Source organism: Chiloscyllium punctatum, chromosome 39 (assembly GCF_047496795.1).
Source record: "Chiloscyllium punctatum isolate Juve2018m chromosome 39, sChiPun1.3, whole genome shotgun sequence".
NCBI classification, from domain to species: Eukaryota; Metazoa; Chordata; class Chondrichthyes; order Orectolobiformes; family Hemiscylliidae; genus Chiloscyllium; species Chiloscyllium punctatum.
This window is the reverse complement of record NC_092777.1, coordinates 31,898,409-31,919,438: the sequence shown is the minus strand read 5'-3', so window position 1 is coordinate 31,919,438 and position 21,030 is coordinate 31,898,409. Positions and strand designations below refer to the sequence as shown.

General features: G+C 41.2%; 1 protein-coding gene across 3 annotated transcripts in view; it reads left to right on the top strand.

The window, feature by feature from the left end:
* Positions 1-18,861, top strand: part of llgl2 (LLGL scribble cell polarity complex component 2) — a 95,723-nt gene extending 76,862 nt beyond the window's left edge. For all 3 annotated transcript variants that reach the window (XM_072558397.1, XM_072558398.1, XM_072558396.1), the window contains exons 18-27: positions 1,952-2,102; positions 3,316-3,432; positions 7,843-8,009; positions 10,554-10,818; positions 12,009-12,168; positions 12,985-13,040; positions 13,699-13,746; positions 13,924-13,981; positions 14,305-14,381; positions 18,249-18,861. In XM_072558397.1, the coding sequence (XP_072414498.1) occupies positions 1,952-2,102; positions 3,316-3,432; positions 7,843-8,009; positions 10,554-10,818; positions 12,009-12,168; positions 12,985-13,040; positions 13,699-13,746; positions 13,924-13,981; positions 14,305-14,381; positions 18,249-18,253 (1,104 nt within the window). In that variant the 3' untranslated portion in view covers positions 18,254-18,861. The remainder of the gene's footprint in view (positions 1-1,951; positions 2,103-3,315; positions 3,433-7,842; positions 8,010-10,553; positions 10,819-12,008; positions 12,169-12,984; positions 13,041-13,698; positions 13,747-13,923; positions 13,982-14,304; positions 14,382-18,248) is intronic.
* The last annotated feature ends 2,169 nt before the right edge of the window (positions 18,862-21,030 follow it).

Below are 21,030 nucleotides of genomic sequence, written 5' to 3'. Positions count from 1 at the left end.
CCCTCTGGAATTCTGTTCTTTGGTCTGTGTTTGAATGGATGCAATAAGGTCAGGAGCTGAATGACCCTGGCAGAATCCGAAATGGCATTGCCGAGAGAGTTCTGCTTGATGGCTCTGATGCCTTTCATCACTTTTTATCAATGATTTGTGAACAGACTGATGGGGCAGTGATTGGTTTTGTCCTGATGTTTGGATATAGGACATAGCTGGGAATTTTCTCCACTTTTGAGTCAGATGTCAATCTTGTGGCTGTCCTAGAACAACTTGGCTAGATTATGGAATATTCTGGAGAACAAGTCTTCAGTACTATTTCTGGAATATTGTCAGGGACAATAGCCCTGTTTCTTTATAACATGGAGCGAATCAAGTTAGCTGAAAACTGGCATCTACAATTTGGAGGAAGCTGAGATGGATCATCATGCTTGTAACTTGTGGCTGAAGATTGTTGCAAATGTTTCTACCTTGTCTTTTGCACTAATGCACTTGGCTCCCCATCATTAAGGATTGATAGATTGCCTCTGCCTCTGCCTCCAGTGAGTTGCTTAATCGTCCAATGACATTCATTACTCAATGGCAGTTTGCAGAGTTTCAATCTGGTCCATTTGTTGTGCAGTGACTCTAATCTGTCTTCCCCTTGTTGATATGTGTTGTTTTAGTATGCAAGTAGTCCTGTGTTGTATCTTCACTGGGTTAACACCCCATTTTCAGATTTGCTGCTCCTTACGTGGGGACCTCGATGGAGGCTTCGATTAAGGGACTGATAGTATTGTAGCTAAATTTTTCTGATGGCAAGTTAGATAGCAGTGATTTATGAGAAGATATCTAGAGTCAGCAAAGGGATATCAAAAGTTGTGTATAACTTTGACACCGGACAATGTGTGGGAAGATTTGAGGTTGCTAAGCTTAACAGAAAGTTGGAAGCGGAATAGTACCCAAATGGGGAGAGATTGCTGTATACTCTGGAACAGAAGGATCTGGGTGTCCTTGTACATGATTCACAAAGTTAGCATGTGGGTATGCAAGTAGATAAGCAAATTGTGTAACTTTTTTTTTGCAAAGGGATGGAATATAAAAATAGAGATGTCTTGCTACAACTGAACTGAGCTTTGAGATCACAGGGATGTAGTTTTGGTTTCCTTACTTTAGGGTGGATTTACTTGTGTTGGAAGTGATTTTATAAGGCTGAATCCTGGGATGAAGGGTTCAGAAGAGATTGAGTAGGTTGGGCTCATAGGAGAAAATAAGGACTGCAGATGCTGGAGATCAGAATCAAAACGTGTGGCACTGGATAAGTGCAGCAAGTCAGGCAGCAACCGAGGAGCAGGAGATTTGACACTTGTGGCATAAGCCATTCAGGAATTCCTGATGAAGGGCTTATGCCTAAAACATCAACTCACCTGCTCCTTGGTTGCTGCCTGACTTGCTGTGCTTTTTGACTAGGCTGGGCTCCTATTCAACTTAATTTAGAAAAATGAGTGGTGTTACTAAAACATAAGATTTGACAGGGTTGATGCTGGAAATGTTTCCTCTTCTTTTTTTTTTTGGGATATGTAACACACAGTGGCAAAAATTGTATCTCCCACCTGAGGATATTTAAAGTCTTAGAATTCTCTTCTTCCACCCCCCCCTCAGTGAGCAGTAGGGGCTGTGCTACATTTTATTCAAGGCTGAGGAGACCAAGGATGTTGAGGTGAACACAGGATTGTGACCTCAACTCCATCAGCCACACTGTCTTGAATGGCTTACTCTTGCTAATTGTGATGCTATGATCTTGCAAGTTTTTTGTTTTGACTTGTACACGTCGTCTACTTCTCTCTCTCTCTCTCTCTCTCTCTCTCTCTCTCTCTCTCTCTCTCTCTCTCTCTCTCTCTCTCTCTCTCTCTCTCTCTCTCTCTCTCTCTCTCTCTCTCTCTCTCTCTCTCTCTCTCTCTCTCTCTCTCTCTCTCTCTAGGTACAAGAGGCCAATGCTAGGATGGACCGGGAAGCACTAAATGAGATGGAGCTGGCCCCAGTGCAGCGCAGAATTGAGGCTCGATCTGCTGAAGACTCCTTTACTGGATTTGTTCGATCACTTTATTTTGCAGATTCTTTTGTAAGAGATGGTGAGAGAATATTACCAATTGAGCTGTTGGTCCTGTTGATTAGAAACCTATTTTTAAAGTTCATTTCCGTTTCAATGAAGTGCAATACTTTACAAGTTGTCTTTTTAGTTGGCCCCAGTAATCCTTTTTCTATCCATTGGATAACTTTGGATTTCATCATAATGTATGGAATTTGTCATGCTCAAAAGAGCGACAGTACAATTAGTGTTCTATCTTGCTGTAGATAAAGCTAGTTTCTGTTCCAGGCTTCGTACAAAAGATATGGTGAAAATTAGCGACATGCAGTTCTGCAGAAAGGTATTGGCTGCACAAAGTTTAAACCATTCACAAAATCTTTTTTTTTTTAATGCCCTTTTTGCTATTTTGTTTCCTCATCTCAACTGTGTCTCCTAATTGAATGCCTTCTGCAAACTTGTATACTTGGTGTATTTATACACTGCTTTATTAAAACAAATAGTGAAAAGATCCATGGGAACATCAGCCATCTCACCTTGTCCATCAAAGAACATTCCCTATTACAAATGAAAAACGCAGGACATTTGCAGCTCTGGCAGTTTGTTTGGAGAGCAAACTGCTTGATGTTTCCGCCTGGAGACCTCAACACTTTTTTTTTTTTTGGTTTTTATTTCCAGCAGCATATTTTGGTTTTATTTTGGTCTTGATCTTCTCTATCCCAATGGGCTTACAACCCATGTTGTGAGATTACTACTTCTATTACTGTGTAGTTTTTAAAAAAATATTCATTCACCGGATGAGGATGTCACTGGCTGAGCCAACATTTATTATCCATCCTTATTTGTGGAGAGGGCTGTTGAGTCAACCACACTGTTGTAGGCTTGGAATGACCTGTAGGCCAGACCAAGTAAGGATGGTAGCTACCTTCCCGCAAGGGCACTAGTGAACCAGACAGGTTTTTCTGACAATTGATAATGGATTCATGATCATCATTTAGATTCCTAATTCTAGGTATTTATTGAATTCGTATTACACCATCTGCTGTTGTAGGATTCAAACCTGGGTTCCAGAACATTTATCTGGGTCTCTGGATTAACAGTCCAGTGACAATACCACGAGGCCATTGTCTCCCCTTAGTAATCTTTTGAACTTTTATCAGATGTCATCTGGAGGCTGACAGAGGTAATGAGATGGTGATTACTTCCATCTTTTTAAGCTACATACTGTATCCTGAAGCTGCACTTTTTTTTTGTTTCAGGATCTTACCATGGGCCATCACTGTGGGCTGGTACCAATGGTGGGACCATATTTGCATATGCTATTACCATTCCATCTGTGGAGAGGAGGATGGAAGAGCCCGTCACTGCAACTCAGGGTGAGTACGTTCCACAATTTTGCATCATGGAGAAACCTCTTTAGAATAACATTACTACTTGCCTTGTTGGGGATCATCCCTCTCCTGAGGGGAATGGGTCTGGTATGTAATAATTTCTCATGTTCTTTCTGGTATTCTGCTTTTTATCATTTTAAATCTGTCTATGACTGAGCTGTTGGGAGACCGCCTATAGATGACGACTGCTACAGTAGGCCCGAGTGTTGCTTTTGGCTTGCATTCTATGCTGAACTGGCTGTTCTGTGGACTTCTACGGTTTGGGGAACAGTCACCCAAAGAATTTGCTTCTAACATCTGTCTAGTGAAGTCCAATCAGTACTACAAATGAATGTTAAGACAGAACCAGAATTTGTTGGAATGCTGTAAACAAACCCAACACTGTCACCGCTTGCCCAGAAGGAATGGTCAATTTCAAGGTTCTGGGTAACTAAATCTGCAAAGTATGCCACTGCTTTTCTTGAGGGTTATGACTGTAATACTGAACAGGCATATTTAAAAATGCCAGTTGAAAATTACTTTATGTACAACCAAATTGTACATAATAGCAAATATCAATTGCTAAACATGTATGATATAACAAACAGCATCTCTAATGGAGCAAAAGCCAACTACTACAGGTATTGGAAATCTGGAAGCAGGCAATGCTGGAGAAACTCCATGCTTAACGTATCGTTATAAATAAATACAATCTATCCTCCCTTTCTGAGAAACAAAACCTGTCAGCTGTGTCATAGAATCACTACAGTTCAAATCAAGGCCATTCAGCCCATCAATTCTGTATCAAATGTCTGACCCCCCTCCCCTCCCCTCCCCATGGCTAATCTAACTAGCCTGCGCACCCCTGGATTCCATGGGGCAATTTCGCATGGCTAATCTACTTAACCTGCACATTTTTGGATTCTGGGAGGAAATTGGAGCACCCAATGGAAATCCACGCAGACACTGGGAGATTGGACAAACTCCACAAACTGTCTCCCAATGCTGGAATTGATTCAGTCTCCCTGGCATTGAGGCAGCAGTGCTAATCACACTCCCATCATGCTATCCTGACTGGACAAAGCAATTTTGTTGGAGCCAAATGGGTTTTGGTTCATCCAGTCAAAGACTTTAATACACTCAGTTCTTAGGTCACAGCCTTCCACTTCAGTTAGTCAAGACCCATTTGAACATCAGAGTGGCAGTACTGTATTTGCTATGTCCATTCTCTCAGCAGATCATGCCTGCCTTTGACAGTAAAATGTGTGGGAGCCCACCTGAGCCTTGCAGCTATGACTAAATACATTCATTGTTATCCATCATGTGTGATGGAAATCAGACCTCCGTATAGTACCTTAATTTGTTTTCGAAATAGACCACCCTTAAAACTTATTGTTTGCCTCAGTTTATTCACTGCTGGATCCTAACCCAAACGAGGATTTTTTTTTTTTGCAATACTGTCCCTGCTGACAGAGACTGTTTGTTTGAATCTTTGGGATCGTAGAGATATACAGCATGGAATCAGACCCTTCTGTCCAACTCTAGCATATCGACCAGATGTCCCACCTGCCAGCACCTGGCCCATATCTCTCCAAACCCTTTCCAATCAGGTATCCATCCAGATGCCTTTTAACTTGCAATTGTACAAGCGTCCAGCAGCTCATTCTATACACTTACCACTCTCTGTGAAAAAGTTGCCCCTTGGGTCCCTTTTTTTAAATATCCTTCCCTCTCGCTCTAATCCCACACCCTCTAGTTCTGCCCCCCCTCCCACTATCCCAGGGAAAAGACTTTGTCTATTTATCCTATCAGTGCCCCTCAGATTTTATAAATCTCTAGAAGGTCACCCCTCAGCCTCCAATGCACCAGGGAAAACAGCCCTAGCCTATTTAACCTCTTCCCATAGCTCTAATCCTTCAACCCTGGCAACATTCTTGTAAATCTTTACTGAACCCTTTCAAGTTTCACAACATCTTTCCGATAGGAAGGAGACCAGAACTGCACGCAATATTCCAACAGTGGCCTAACCAATGTCCTGTACAGCCGCAGCATGACCTCCCAACTCCTGTACTCAATACTCTGACCAATAAAGGAAAGCATACCAAACGCTGCCTTCACTATCCTATCTACCTGCGACTCCACTTTCAAGGAGCTATGAACCTGCACTCCAAGGTCCCTTTGTTCAGCAACACTCCCTAGGACCTTACCATTAAGTGTATAAATCCTGCTAAGATTTGCTTTCCCAAAATGCAGCACTTTGCATCTATCTAAAATAAAATCCATCTGCTACTCCTCAGCCCATTGGCTCATCTGATCGAGATCCTGTTGTAATCAGAGGAAACCACCTTCGCTGTTACCTCCAATCTTAGTGTCATCTGCAAACTTACTAACTAACTTAAGGTCTCATCCAAATCACTTATGTAAATGACAAAAAGTAGAGGATCCAGCATCGATCCTTGTGCAACTCTGGTCACAGGCCTCCAGTCTGAAAAACCACCCTCTGTCTTCTATCTTTTGAGCCGGTTCTGTCTCCAAATTACTAGTTCTCACTGTATTCAGTGAGATCTAACCTTGCTAACCAGTCTCCCATGGGGAACCTTGTCAAACACCTTTACTGAGGTCCATATAGATCTTATCCACAGCTCTGCCCTCATCAATCCTCTTTGTTACTTCTTCAAAAAACTCAATCAAGTCTAAGACATTTCCCACACAAAGCCACGTTGACTATTGCTAATCATTCCATGTCTTTCTAAATACATGGAATCCTGAGGGACAGGATGTACCTCCAACAACTTGCCCACCACCGACGTCAGGCTCACTGGTCTATAGTTCCCTGGTTTGTCCTTGCCTCCTTTAAATAGTGGAACCATGTTAGCTAACTTCCAGTCTTCTGGCACCTCAGTTGTGACTATCAATGATACAAATATCTCAGTAAGAAGCCCAGCAATCGCTTCCCTCACTTCCCACAGTTTGAGGATACTCTCCATGTTCTCTGTAACATGGACATTTTTTTTTCAAAGATGTCACCATGTCCTTTTCCACAGTAAACACTGGTGCTAAATACTCGTTTTAATGTCTTCCCTATCTCTCGCAGCTCCACACAAAGGCCGCCTTGCTGATTTTTGAGGTGCCCTATTCCCTCCCTAGTTACCCTTTTGTCCTTTGATCTATTTGTAAAAACCATTTGGGTTCTTCTTAACCTTTATTTGCCAAAGCTATCTCATGTCCCCTTTTTGCCCTCCTGATTTCCCTCTTAAGTATACTCGTACTGCCTTTATACTCTTCTAAGGATTCACTTGATCTATCCTGTCCATACACGCTTCCTCCTTTTTCTTAACCAAGCCCTCCATTTCTTTTGTCATGCAGCATTCCCTATACCTACCAACCTTTTCCTTTCAACCTAATAGGAATATGCAGTCTCTGGACTCTCTCTATTTGATTTCTGAAGGCTTCTCATTTTCAAGCCGTCCCTTTACCTGCAAACATCTGCACCCCTCTCCCAAATCAGCTTTTGAAAGTTCTTGCCTAATACAATCAAACTTGGCCTTTCTCCAATTTAGAACTTCACCTTTTAGATCTGGTCTATCCTTTTCCATCACTATTTTAAATCTAATAGAATTATGGTCGCTGGCTCCAAAGTGCTCCCCCACTGACACCTCAGTCACCTGCCCTGCCTTATTTCCCAAGAGTAGGTCAAGGTTTGCACCTTCTCTAGTAGGTACATCCACATACTGAATCAGAAAATTGTCTTGTACGCACTTAACAAATTCCTCTCCATCTAAACCCTTATCACTATGGCAGTCCCAGTCTATGTTTGGAAAGTTAAAATCTCCTACTATAACCGCCCTATTATTCTTACAGATAGCTGAGATCTCCTTCCAAGTTTGTATCTCAGTTTCCCTCTGACTATTGGTGGGGTCTATAATACTATCCTAATAAGGTGATCATCCCTTTCTTTATTTCTCAGTTCCACCCAAAGGACTTCCCTGGATGTATTTCTGGGAATATCCTCCCTCAGCACAGCTGTAATGCTATCCCTTTTCAAAAATGCTACTCTCTCCTGTCTCCCATTCTCTCGTTCCTGTAGCATTTGTATCCTGGAACATTAAGCTGCCAGTCCTGTCCAACCCTAAACCAAGTTCTATAATTGCTATGATATCCCTGTCTGGTGGATGAGAGGGCATTACAAAGTAATCTTTAGGAAAGAATTAAACGACAGTAAGTCTTTTGACAGGGTGAATTCTAAAGAGTGATAATTGAACAAGCAAGGGCAGTGCATGTTTTTTAATTACATTTATACTTCATAGAGATACCAGTATCATACCTTTTTACACTGGATTGAGAAAGAATTCTGTTCTAATGGTGTTTAATTATTTCACTGTCACATCCTGTTAACTTATTCCATTATCTTGACAGTAAAGGAAATCCAGTTAATGCACAGAGCTCCTGTAGTTGGGATCTTTATTCTGGATGGTCGAGGAATTCTCCTCCCTGAACCACTAGAAGCAGCACATGATCTTTCCAAGAGCCCGGACATGCATGGGAACCACATGCTGCTGGTCATATCTGAGGAGCAATTCAAGGTAATTGGCTCAATCCCACAAACAGTACCATAGAGGGTAAATTGTTTGATCTTTGTCTTTTCATCTGCCACTGGAAGTGAACATATGTCTTCTCTCCAACTTCTCAGACTTAAAGTTTATTTTACAGGAACACCATAACCAAGATCACAGAAATAGTCAATTAAAACTCCTGGGGACAGTTGCTGCTTTCCAATCAACTGTTTTGGATAAGCTCAACCAATGTAAACCAAAAGAATCACCATAAAATTTAAAATTTTAAAATTTAAAGTTTAGACAAATTAACAAACCTGGTGTACCTGAGGCAGTGATGGTCCAGATGTTGTAATTCCATCCAAGCAGTGCCGTTTCCTACACTCCATGTCATGTAAATTCTGATTCATTCCAATGAATCCTCCATCTTCATCTGTATAGTTTTGAATATATGTTCATTTTATAGTCTTGTCTCAAGGGAGCTAAAATCTGCTGTGCATACCTGGTATGGCTGACATGTGACCCAGACCCACAACTGTGATGCTTAAATGCCTTCTGGCTTGCTAAAGTCATTTCAGCTGTATCAAACCAAGTCTAAAAGACAAGATCCTCTGACCACCTGGCATTGGCCTAACATGGTCCTCATTGCCTCTTTGCTAACATCTGAGAGCTGGTGCCAAAATGGAAAGAATTGTTCCAGTTACTCGTCAAGCAATAGCCTGACATGTGGAATCATGTCTTAGAAACTATGTGCGAGCCAGTTATCCCTTCCCAGTTATGCCCTATCACATCAGAACCATTGAAAGTGACAGCACAGTGATATCCAACTGGGATGCGGTTACTCTGAGTCCTTTAACACTGACTGTTGATTTGTGGCATCGTAGTATCAATCAAGCACAGACTAGGAAACTCTCAGCACACCCTCCTGTTGTCCTCCTTCACCATGTACATCCATCCATACCAAAATGGTAGAAATGACCACTGCATGTGGAAATGAAGTCCTGTCTTCACCTTGGATATCCTCCATAGTGTTGGTGGCATTACCACTTTGCTAATGGGACAGATTTTGAACTGATATAACAACTCCATTAGGTATCTAGAAGAGTGCTGTCAGCCATGAACAGCTGCAGAATTATTTGAACACTAGCCGTAACCTCAGTTCTGTATATCTCCCACTCTACCATTGCCATTAAGCTGAGATCAACATTGGCTCAGAAAAGAGATCATGTCAGGAGCATGTCTAAGCATTACAGAAAATGAAATGTTAGCCTGATTTAAGTTACATCCCAGGACAACTTGTGTGGCGAACCACACCATAAACAGGCCTAAGCAGCTCCAGGACCATCCGATCAGTTCTGTTGTGAATGATGTTCACAGGAGGTGGAGGTTCCACAAATATCCCTATGCTGTGTAGTGGAAAAGTCTGTCACATTAGTGCAAAAAAAATGTAAAAACACTCGTGCCACAATGCCAGACAATGACCATCTGTAATGAGAGAATCCACCCATTATCCCTAAATACTTTTTAATAGTATTGGTATTGCTTAACAATCCACTATCATTCCAGAGGTTAACACTGACCATAAATTGAAATAGTGAAGCCATGTAAATATTATGGCAACAAGAGCAGGCCAAAGACTAGTAAATCTGGTGAATATCTTGTTTTCTGATGCCACCTACAAGTCACAGGTCAAGAATGTGATGGTATAACTGTCTCCCCTTGCCTGGATGAGTGCAGCTCCAATAACACCATAAAGCTGCCAATATAACTGGCACTCTATCCACTGTCAGCATTTACTCTTCCATCAAAGTGGCAGCAGTTTATGCAATGTACAAGATGCACTGCAACAACTTAACAAGGCTTCTCTGACACCACTTCCCAAATCCATGATCTCTACGACCTAGAAAGGTCATGTCAGCAGATGCATGGAGCACCACTATTTGCATGTTCCCCTCCAAACCGCACAACCATGCTGGCTTGAAATTCTATCACCATTCCCTCACTCACATCCGGGACAAATCTTGCACCTTCCTCTCTAACTGTACTTTGGATCTCTACCTTCTAACATCACCTGCAGTGGTTCAAGAAAATAGCTCACAAATGCCTTCTCTAGGGCAATCCAGGATAGAGTAAATACTGGCCAAGTCAGCAATGCCCACATCCCATGGATGTTTAAAAGATAACTTCTGTCTGAGTTACTCACACCATCATTTCCTTTGTCCAAGCTGTTCAGTAGTCCTATGACTGTGTTTTCAGTTTCTTTGATCATTGTAACCCCGGGACAACTGTTTCCCTCTGTTCCCCATCTGAGTGTCATCTCTCTCCTCAGCTTTTTTATTTTCGCTCCTTGTGCTTTTTTTTTCACTTTTTTTTTTCTCCATCCTTCTGCCCATTCCAGCATTGTAATCTTTTAATGCTTTATTGTCTATTGGCAGCTGAATTAAGGAATCTTGGCATTCGTCAAAATTCTTGTACTCCGCTGCAACCCAATCACACTCGCTTGTTCTGGTATGAGTAATTCAGGCTATGCAACTATGAAGTGTTCTGATTAAGCTTCACTTATTCTGTTGCCAGATATTCACTCTACCAAAAGTCAGCACAAAGAACAAGCTGAAACTGACAGCAATTGATGGATCCCGGGTGCGGAAAGTGTCTGTGGCCAGTTTCAGTAGCAATCGAGTGGAAGATTACAGTGAGAATGGACTTCTGGTGCTTACGAACCTTGGCGATATCCAGGTCATTTCTGTCCCTACGCTTCGAAGTCAGGTTCGGTACGAGTGCATCAGGAAGGAAGATGTCAGTGGAATTGCGTCCTGTGTCTTCACAAAGTCTGGACAAGGCAAGTGCTGCTTGGTGCTGATTTCCAAGTCCTACAACAAGTGCAAGACACTTGTTAGATCTCAGCTACAGCATTGTGTACTGTTCTGAACGACAAATTTATTGGAGTTTGTGTGCGTGTAATTTAAAAAATAATCGAAGGGATAAGAAACTTAATTTGAGGATAAATTGAACAGATTGGGCCATTTCCCCTTAGAAAGGAGGAGGCTAAGAACAGCCCTGATGTAAGTCCTCAAAACCTTGAGTGGACTTAATAGAATAGCTGGGGAGTGACTGTTCCCACGAGTGAAAGGATCAAGAATAGCAGGGGACAGATTTCAAGTGATTCGCAAAGCAGTGAGTCTGATGTAGATAGTGTATGAAGTCTCCACCTGGCAATGTGGTGGTAGCAGGTTGGATTAGAGTTGCATTACACACCGACCCGTAACCCATTCCCCTACCTATTGCTATGGGCAATTTAGCATGGCCAATTCACCGAAACTGCACATTTTTGGACTGTGGGAGGAAACCGGAGCACCCAGAGGAAACCCACTTCACTGAGAATGTGCAAACTCCACACAGTCAGTCGCCGGAGGCGGGAATTGAACCTGGGTCTCCGGTGCTGTGAGGCAGCAGTGCTAACCACCGTGCCGCCCATATTGAATGACTGTTTGAACAGAAACGTTACAGGGATTTGGCACTAGTAATACTTGAAGAACTAGTAAAAACACATTGGGCCAAATCACTACCTATGCTGCAATAGTTCTGATATTTTGTGAAGAAATCAATCCACCCATTGGTAAACCTGCAGAAACTGGAAAATGTGTATTTCTAAGTAAGCTGTTTTCGAGCAACCTCCTAACAAAGTGCAGTACCTCAGCCAAGCTCGAGCTACTGAGTGAATCATGAGGATGTGCTGTAATAAGTCAGTCCAGGATCTGTTTTCGTTTAAAATTAGTTCTTCATCTCTCATGTATTAATTCATCATATATAAAAGCACACTTTTTTTTTGTCCTCCACCACCTACTTTTACTTCTGTTCTAAATTACATGGGTCTCTCTTCCAACTTCCTGCCTTCTGTTCATGGTTCCACCCCAACTGTCTGAGACGGTCCAACTAACTCTGCTAACTAGTATTTGGAAATACCTTCATGTGAACCAAAAATATTACTTGCTAATCCTGCAATTTCTGTTCCTAATTTTTTTTTTTCAGGTTTTTACCTCATCTCTCCTTCCGAGTTTGAGAGGTTCTCAGTTTCATCAAAATGGGTAGTAGAACCAAGATGCATCATTGATATTGATGAGGGAGTTGGAACCAGGGCTTCTCAACAAAAAGCAGTGCAAGATGGAGCAGTCGTGAAAGCCAACTCTCAGTAAGTTTTTAATGTATGCTATACAGCCACTAAATGTATTGGTGACTGTTTTAAATTAGGAGTTGATAGTCAGTGGCTTGCAATTTGCTTAAAGCCACTAGCCCAAACATTCAGTGATACTCCTCAGGGAGAACTACACCCAACAATTGATACTAGATTAGTAATCTTAAATCTGAGGAGAATAATTTGTTAACTGGAAGGTGCCAAGCAATATAAAGGAAGCTATATAGAGTTAGGTTGCAGATCATCCATTATTTCATTGAATAGTGGATCATGCTCTAAGGTTTAATTAATCTTCCCATATTCCTTGCTTCCAAGATGATGATTAGAGGCCATTTGTCAAATAGCTTGGTTTCTCATGTTGAGGTTGCAGTGATCCTGCTGATTGAGGGATCTCGTCTGTTCAGTGTTTGAAGCAATGTCAACATTTGCATCAACAGGATCCATTTTCACATACATTATAGCTTAGATTATTTTACACCTGGATGGAACTTGTTTATCACCAAAACTTTTGTGCAGATGACACTTGTATACTGAAGTGATGAAATTAGCTACTGTGATATTTTACAATAGTTGGCTCTTGAATTTCTGATGAATATTGAAGACATGGAATGTATTGCAAATGTTTAAATGTTAAGTTCCTTGTGTTTGAAAATGCATGAACTTGTATTATGTGAGCCCCCCCGCCTCCCGAATTACTCTCATCTATGTACCAATGTGTTGAGTAAATTTCAAGTCACTCCTGTTGAATTTGTTAGTAATATTTGAGGCTCCATCACTTGTTTTAACATAATGTTGGTTGATGTTGAATCACAGAGAATCAGAGGATTCACATCAAATGCTGTCTGGAATGACCAAGAGTGAGGATGATGGTAAGTCAGTCCGCTATCTTAATTCTACTAGTTGGATCTGGACTGAATTTTTGTGTTTGAGTGAAAATATCCAACATGGAGAGTGTGGTGCTGGAAAAGCACAGTAGGTCAGGCAGCATCCAAACAGCTGGAGAATCAATGTTTAGGGCATAAGTGTCGATTTCTTCTGCTCCTCAGATGCTGCCTGACCTGCTGTGCTTTTCCAGTACCCTACACTCAACTCTGATCTCCAGCCCTCACTTTTTCCTGAAAATATCCAAAGACAAACTGTAGATGACAGGTAGACTATCTTTTGTGATACTGTAGCTGGCAGCAAATCCATACATATTACAATCTTAACAACAGTGATTCTTGCTGTCATACTTATTTCTTTCCTCCCTCCCTCCCTTCCCTTTCTTTTTCTCCCTCTTCCCCCTTGTTGACTGTTACTGGCTTGCTTAACTTCTCTAGAATATTGAACAATGCTGAGGGCAGGAGGTATTTGGTTTTGAACATGAGAAATCCTTTTAAACAAAAAGACAGATGTGACTTCATAATCAAATAGCTTGTACTGAGTTTTTAGTGCATATACAAATTTCAGATTTTCATGGTATAATGAATGCTCATATGTTGGTTGATAAACAGGTCATGTGCTCAATTGATCCAAAATTTCTTTCAGTCAGGAAAACAGCAGAGATCATGGAGCATGCACTGCTTAACGATGAGAGTAAGTACAGTCACTTATAGATTTTTCCAGATTGTGTTTATATGGGTGCTTCTTGCCCATTTTTGTTTCTCTGGAGTTCTGGTGGGGATGTAAGAGCTTACCCCAGTATTGGAGTTAGTGCATTATTTTGATTTTGTTTTAACTATACAACTTTTTTTTTGTTTGTTTACTTTTTAGGAGTTTTATTGGAGATTCAGAGCACTCTCGAGTCTGACTCAGCTCTAACTGACAGATTGTAGGTATTGCTACTGGGACAGCATGGGGTAAGAGGATGAAGGGGTTGGGGAATGCTGAAGCTGGGAGGGAGTGCTGGAAGTGGAAGTGGAAGAGGAAGGATCTGATTGGGGGAAGGGCGAAGTGGAGCTGCGGCATTGGCAACATAAAGGTTGGAAGATCTGAGGAACAGGTGTGGGATGGGAGAAATGTACAACAAGGGCCTTGACGTTTGCAGCTTCCCAATGCAATAGGTGCCCAGAGATCAGATGGAGGTGGGTTTTTAAACTTGTAATTTTAAGAGTTTAATCCTCAATATGGAGAGATTTCAACTTTGTGTTGCAGGAGTTTTGGACACCTGGACAGAAACTCCAAAAATTCAACTGGGATACAAACTCCAAAGCAGAGGATGATTAATGGAGGTTGGTACAGTCAGGAAAAAAAGTGACTTTTTTTGTGATTTATAAATTTTACCTCCAATTTGAACAGTTTCCCAACACTTAACTTTTATGACTTAGTCATACAGCACAGAAACAGCCCCTTTTGGTCCAGCTCATCCATGTTGATCAACCTGAACTGAACTAGTCCAATTTGCCTGCATATCCTTCAAAACCCTTTCTCTTCATTTTACCTGTCCAAATGTCTTTTAAATGATGTGGATGCAATTGTACTTGCCTCTACCACTTCCTCTGGTAGCTCTTTTCCATCTACACACCACCCTCTATAGAAAATGTTGCCCTTCACGTTCCTTTTAATTCTTTCGCCTCTGACTGCCCTATCCTTGGAAAAAGACCTTGTCTATTCATCTTATCTATGCCTCTCATTTATAAATCTCGATAAGGTCACCCCTCTGACTCCAACATTCCAGAGGAAGAAAGTCTCAGCCTCTCCTTGTAACTCAAACACTCCCGTTCTGGCAGCAGCCTTTCGTAATTTTTTTTTCTGTACCCTTTTTTCTAGTTTAGCAACTTCCTTCCTATAGCCAGGAGACCAGAATTGTATGCAGTTTTCTAAAGGTGGCCTCAGCAATGTCCTTGTACAGCTGTAACATGATGTCCCAATTCCTATACTCAATGCACTGACTATTAAAATGCCAACATTCCCATTCTGCCTACTGGTGCTGTCACTTTTAAGAAGCTATGAACCTGCACCCCTAGGTCCCTCTGTTCAACAACCATTAACTGTATAAGGCTTGCCCTGGTTTGCCTTACCAAAATACAACACGTCACATTTGTCTACAAATTAAACTGCATCTGTCAGAGGTGCCTATTGGTACCTCTGATCAAGATCTCATTCTATTCTTCGATAACCTTCACTGTCCTCCAATGCCACCAATTTTGCAGTCATCTGAAAACTTAGTAACCATATTTTCTCTTCTCATCCAAATTGTTGTTGCAATAGTGGACCCAGAACTGATCCTTATGGCATACTCTGGTCACAGGTCTCCAATCTGAAAAACAACCCTCTACCAACGTCTGTCTGTCTCTCATCCCATGTAATCTAACCTTACTAACCAGTGTACTACATGTCCACCTAGACAACATATTTCACTCTGCCTTTATCTACCTTCTTGGTATCATCTTAAAAACTCTCAAATTAGTGAAACACAATTTCCCATGCATAAAGCCACGCTGACCATACCTAACCAGTCCTTGCTTTTCCAAATGCATGTAAATCCTGTCTCAATCCCCTCCAACAATTTGCCTACCACTGACGTCAGACTCCACATGTCTGTTGTTCCCAAACCTTTCCTTACCACCTTTCTTCAACAATATCATAACATTAGCCACCCTCTCATCTTCTGGCATCCTACTTGTGACTTATGATACAAATATCCCTGCAGTCTCCTCCCTAGCTTCCCACAATGTTCTCTGAACACCTGATCAAGTACGAGAGATTTTTCTACCCTAACTTATGTTTTAAAACCACCAGCACCACCACCTCTTTAATGTGAACTCTTTTCAAGATATCATTATTTATTTTCCCAGCTTCCATGTCGTTCTCCACAATAAATACTTGCCCTTAAAAATTGACCTTAATTATACATGTAGAATCTCTTTACATTCTCCTTAATCTTATATGCCAAAGCTATCATGTCACTTTTTTGCCCTCCTGATCCCACCGATACAGCACCAATATTCTCCCTTAAGTGTACTCCTAGTCCTCTGATACTCCAGGGATTCACTTGATCCTAACTGTCTATACCTAGCATGTGCCTCTTTTTATTTTTTCCTTGACCACAGCTTCAATGTCCCTAGTCATCCACTGTTCCCTACATCTTGCAGCCATGTCTTTCACACTAACATGTTGCCCTTGAACTCCTTGTTACCTTATTTTTGAAAGCCTTCCACATGCTAGACACCCCTTTATCTGCAAACAGCTTCCCCAATCAACTTTTGAAAGCTCCTGTCTAATACCATTTAAAATTGGCCTTACTCCAATTCACATCTTAATTTTTGGATCTGGTCTATCCTTTTACATCACTATTTTGAAGCTAATAAAGTATTGGTCCAAAGTGCTCCCCCACAAATACCTCTGTCAACTGCTGTGCCTATTTTCCCAAGAGAAGGTTGAGTTGTGCTCCTTCTCTAGTAGGTACATTCACCTATTGAATAAATAATTTTTTTGAACAAATTTAAATTCCTACCCATCCAAGCCTTTTTACACTATGGCAGTGTCAGTCTGTTTGGAAAGTTAAAATCCCCTACCTATTATTCTTGCAGATATCTGACCACACCCTGGAAGATTCTGATTGTCAACCCTATCTATGCATCTCATAAAATTTATAGAACTCTCTCTCAAGTGTCCCCTTTGCCTATTTCACTCCAGAGCAAACGACCCAGGTTTTTCTAGCCTTTTCTCATACCCTCTAGTCCAGACAGCATCCTGGTAAACCTCTTCTGCATTCTGTCCAAAGCCTCCACATCCTTCCTATTGAACACAATAGGAAGTGTGGCCTAACCAAAAGCTTATAAAGCTGGAACGTGACATCCTGACTCTTGTACTCAATTCCCCAACCAGGAAAGGTAAGCATGCTGTATGATGCCTTCACTCTATGGCCACTGTCAGGGAGCTTTGGACTTGAACACTAAGATCCCGCCTATATATCAAGGCTGTTCAGGGTCCTTCCATTAACTCTCTGTACTTTTACTTCACATGTGATTTCCAAAATGCAGTGCCTCACACTTACCCAGATTAAAGTCCATCTTCATCCACATTTGAAACTAATTGATATCTTGCTGTATTCTTTGACAATATTCTATATTCTCTATAACATCCACTGCTCTACCCTCACTGTTGATCTTTGTCACCTCAAAATTCAATCAAGTTACTAATTTATCTGCCCTATCTTCCTATTCCTATATTCAGTCCCGTGGTAGCAGGAATAATCACTGCCCTTGAGGTCCTGGTTTTAACCTGCCTAATTTCCTTTTATTCTCTCTCTGAACCCTATCACTTCCTCTACTTGTCATTGGCATCAGTGTGCACAAAGACCTCCATCTGCTCACGCTCCCTTTTTAAGAATTTGCTGCAGCTGCTGTGAGACACATTTGACTCTGGCACCAGAGATGCAACACACCATCTGGATGTCATAAAAACCAAAAGATCTGTGGATACTGTAAATCAGAAACAAAATCAAACTTCTTGATGTCATGTCTATCTGTGCCCCTGACCAGAGTCCCCAATCACAATCAATTGCTTGGACCTTGACATATCCCTCTGAAGAGCAAAATCAATGACCGAGCCAAAGATCTGGCCTCTTACACTAATGCATCTGCGGTGTGACCACCTCCCTGAACCTACTATCTGTCATACTTCCTTGTTCCTTTTAAACTCCTCCGTGCCTCCATGTGGTCTGATGGTGTGTTTTGCTGTGGCACCTCTGCAGTCATAGTCGTCTGGGACAGTCAATCTCTGCTTAAGGAGATCCCTGAAGTATCTCATCACTGTTTTACAGATGGATTTTATATTTCAAACAAGTCCCCATGCAAATGTAATCAGGAAGTTGTTTTTTTTTCATGTGTCCCAGACCAGATCTGCTATCCATCCACCCCAAAGTTGTTTCCTTTCTCCACTTCCCAGGGCCTTCAATCTCTGCTCCAAGATCTCCGGAAAGGAGGAACCTCACCTGAGGATTCCTGCCAGGAGTGGCAAAGATCAGCAATTGCCAACCTCAACTCCTTTTATCTTTTCAGTCAGTTCAGATGGATGCAATTGCTGTGTCTTTTAGGATGAACTGAATTATGAAACAGTTCTGATTGTGAACGATTTTTCTTTCTTGTGAACAGATTGACAGTAATGCTGATGGGAGAACTCTGCTTTGTGCCATAACACTACATGACCTACTGTTGGAGGAGGGGTCCCATTAGGAGAAGACCACTCCATGAGACAGATGGCAACTTGGGAAGATGCCAGATCATTTAGTGCCTAATTCACTATTGTCCTGCTTCAACCCTTCCATGGAATATTTTCCTCATTTCTTTTCTGTCTCTTTGCACAGTCACTGAATGTGATGGATTTTAATTAAATAACTGCCTGGGTGCAAATAGTTTTAATAGGGGAGCTTTATACCACTATCTGGTTTTTATATGGTTTTAGATATTTCTAAGGGAGTTCTCAAACTTTAAGTGGAAATGAAAATGTAGAAATAATTTTTAAATTACAGAACATTTAGTGATATTTAATATATATGTATAATTTAGTTCCTGGTGGCTGCTGTAATTGTGTTACCTAGTCTAGTATACGTTGAGGAAATATTTTCATACTTTTGAATGGTTTTAGTCAGTAAAGGTGCTCCTCCTGGAGTCTATTTTTGTAGCCAATCATGTCAGTAGGAACCTAATGAAATGCCACTGTAAACACTACTCTACTGAATGATAAATTAAACCATTTTCACATGAATTTTTAAATTTGTATTTATTTCTACCATATCTAAGTTGTACCAGCTTCTATCATCATTTTCTGGATTGTTTATTTTGACATCTGAAGATTTAATTTGAGGTCTCTGCAATATTGTAATTAGATTTCATTGTCGGGACAGGACTTGTACCCCCACATTAGGACTACTCTTCCTCTTTTCTTCCCCCATCCCTTATGAGTGTAATGGATACTCCTCGCTTGCCTGGATGAGTGAAGCTCTGAAGAAACTCAACACCATCTAAGCCATCTTGATTGACTCCGCATCCACTCCCTCAACCACCGATACTCAGAAATAGCACAGCGTACCAGCCACTGCAGAAATTCACCAAGGCTACTTAGCAGCATCTTCTAGACCCAAGATTATTTCATCTCTCAGGATTGGAACATCAACAACCAACTAATTTGCCCTACAAGCCACTTGCCATCCTTGGATATATATCATAATTTCACTGTCACTGGGTCAAAATCTGAACACTCCCTAATTATGTTGTGTATCTACTTAAAGCACATTGACTGCAGTGGTTCAAGAAGGCAGCTCACCATCACCTTTTAAGGCCAACTAGGGAAAGGCAATATATGCCGGCCCAGCTGTTGATGCCTGCAACATATCAGTGAATTTTTTAAAAGTATTATGTCTTTGTTCTCAGGATACACAGAATGCATCCTAAGAAAAATTAAAAGACAAAAGAAACTGAGGAACTTAACCTCCATCATCTGAAGAAAATATATAGGGGGAAAAGTAATGGGACTACAAGCTGACAAGCTTTCCCCTGTGAAGGGCTTATGCTTGAAACATTGACTCTCCTGCTCCTCTGATGCTGCCTGACCAGCTGTACTTTTTCAGCACCACACTCTCTGATTCTGATCTCCAACTGCAGTCCTCACATTCTCCAAGCCGCCACCCACCTTTTTTCCCCCCCCCACCCCCCAAAACACACCCAGAATTGATGACTATATCAGCAAAGATTAAGTCACTGCAGCAATGCAGATTTATTAAATGGGAACTTTGAAAATTTCCTGCAGTCTGAAAAGGCCTCAGGAAGTTGGTGATATTTGCAATGTAATATTTGTTTGAAGAAATGAGCAGGGTGTGGAGACTGAACAGAAATGGATGGATAAGGCTAGCTGCACTGTTGTTGAGAAAATGTATATTGTTATTAAGGCAGTCATTTGATTTTTAGAGATTGTGATAGAGGGAAATGTCTGACAAATGTCAAGTTTTCTTGGGATGTAACAATTGGTTGAAGGAAAAGTAATAGATATAATTGATTTTGGGTTTTCAAAATACTTTTTCAATAAGTTGTCATGTGTTGTGATATTTGCATGAAGAGATCATTGACTAATGAACTGAAGATAGAGTCAGGATAAATGGGTCATTTTCAACTTGGCAAACTAGAATTAGTAGAGTGCCACAAGGATTAATGCTCAGGTCTTAATAGGAACAGATGTAGATATTTATAATCTATTTCAATTACTTAGATGAAGGGACTGACTGTATTACAATGGAATTTGCTGAAAATAGAAAGGTAGGAAATCAAGTTTGAGGAGAATAGTCTGCAAAGGGATCTTGATTGTGAATGGGTAAACAAATTGGCAGTGAATAACATGAGAAAATATGGAATTGTCTACTTTGACATCACTCCATCTATAGGATGTCAATGTCATTGGACTAGTAGTCACAAAGGACTGGTTAATTCTCTGGGGGGGGGGGTTGGGTTCAAATCTTTCTAAGGGAGCTGGTGTAATTAAAATTTGATGTTCAATTTAATAGCGTGTACTTAGTATCCTACCCTGCATTGTCACTAACACATTCAGAGGGATCTTGGGGTGCTTGCCCACAAATTCCTGAAGGTGGCAGGGTAGATTAAGGCATATTAGACACTTGCCCTTTATCAGCCAAGATTATTACAGCAGGGACATTTGGCCACAGCTGGAATAATGTGTGCCATTCCAGTCATTGCAATATCGAAGGATGCGTTTGCATTGGCAAGAGAGGATTTACCAAGATGTTTCCAGGAATGGAGTCTTTAGCTATGAACAGAGGCTGGATAAGTTGGGTTTGTTTTCTTTGGAGCAGAGAAGGTTGAGAGGGGGCCTGATCAAAGTATAAGATTTGAAGGGGAAGGACAGGGTGGATAGAGAACAGATGTT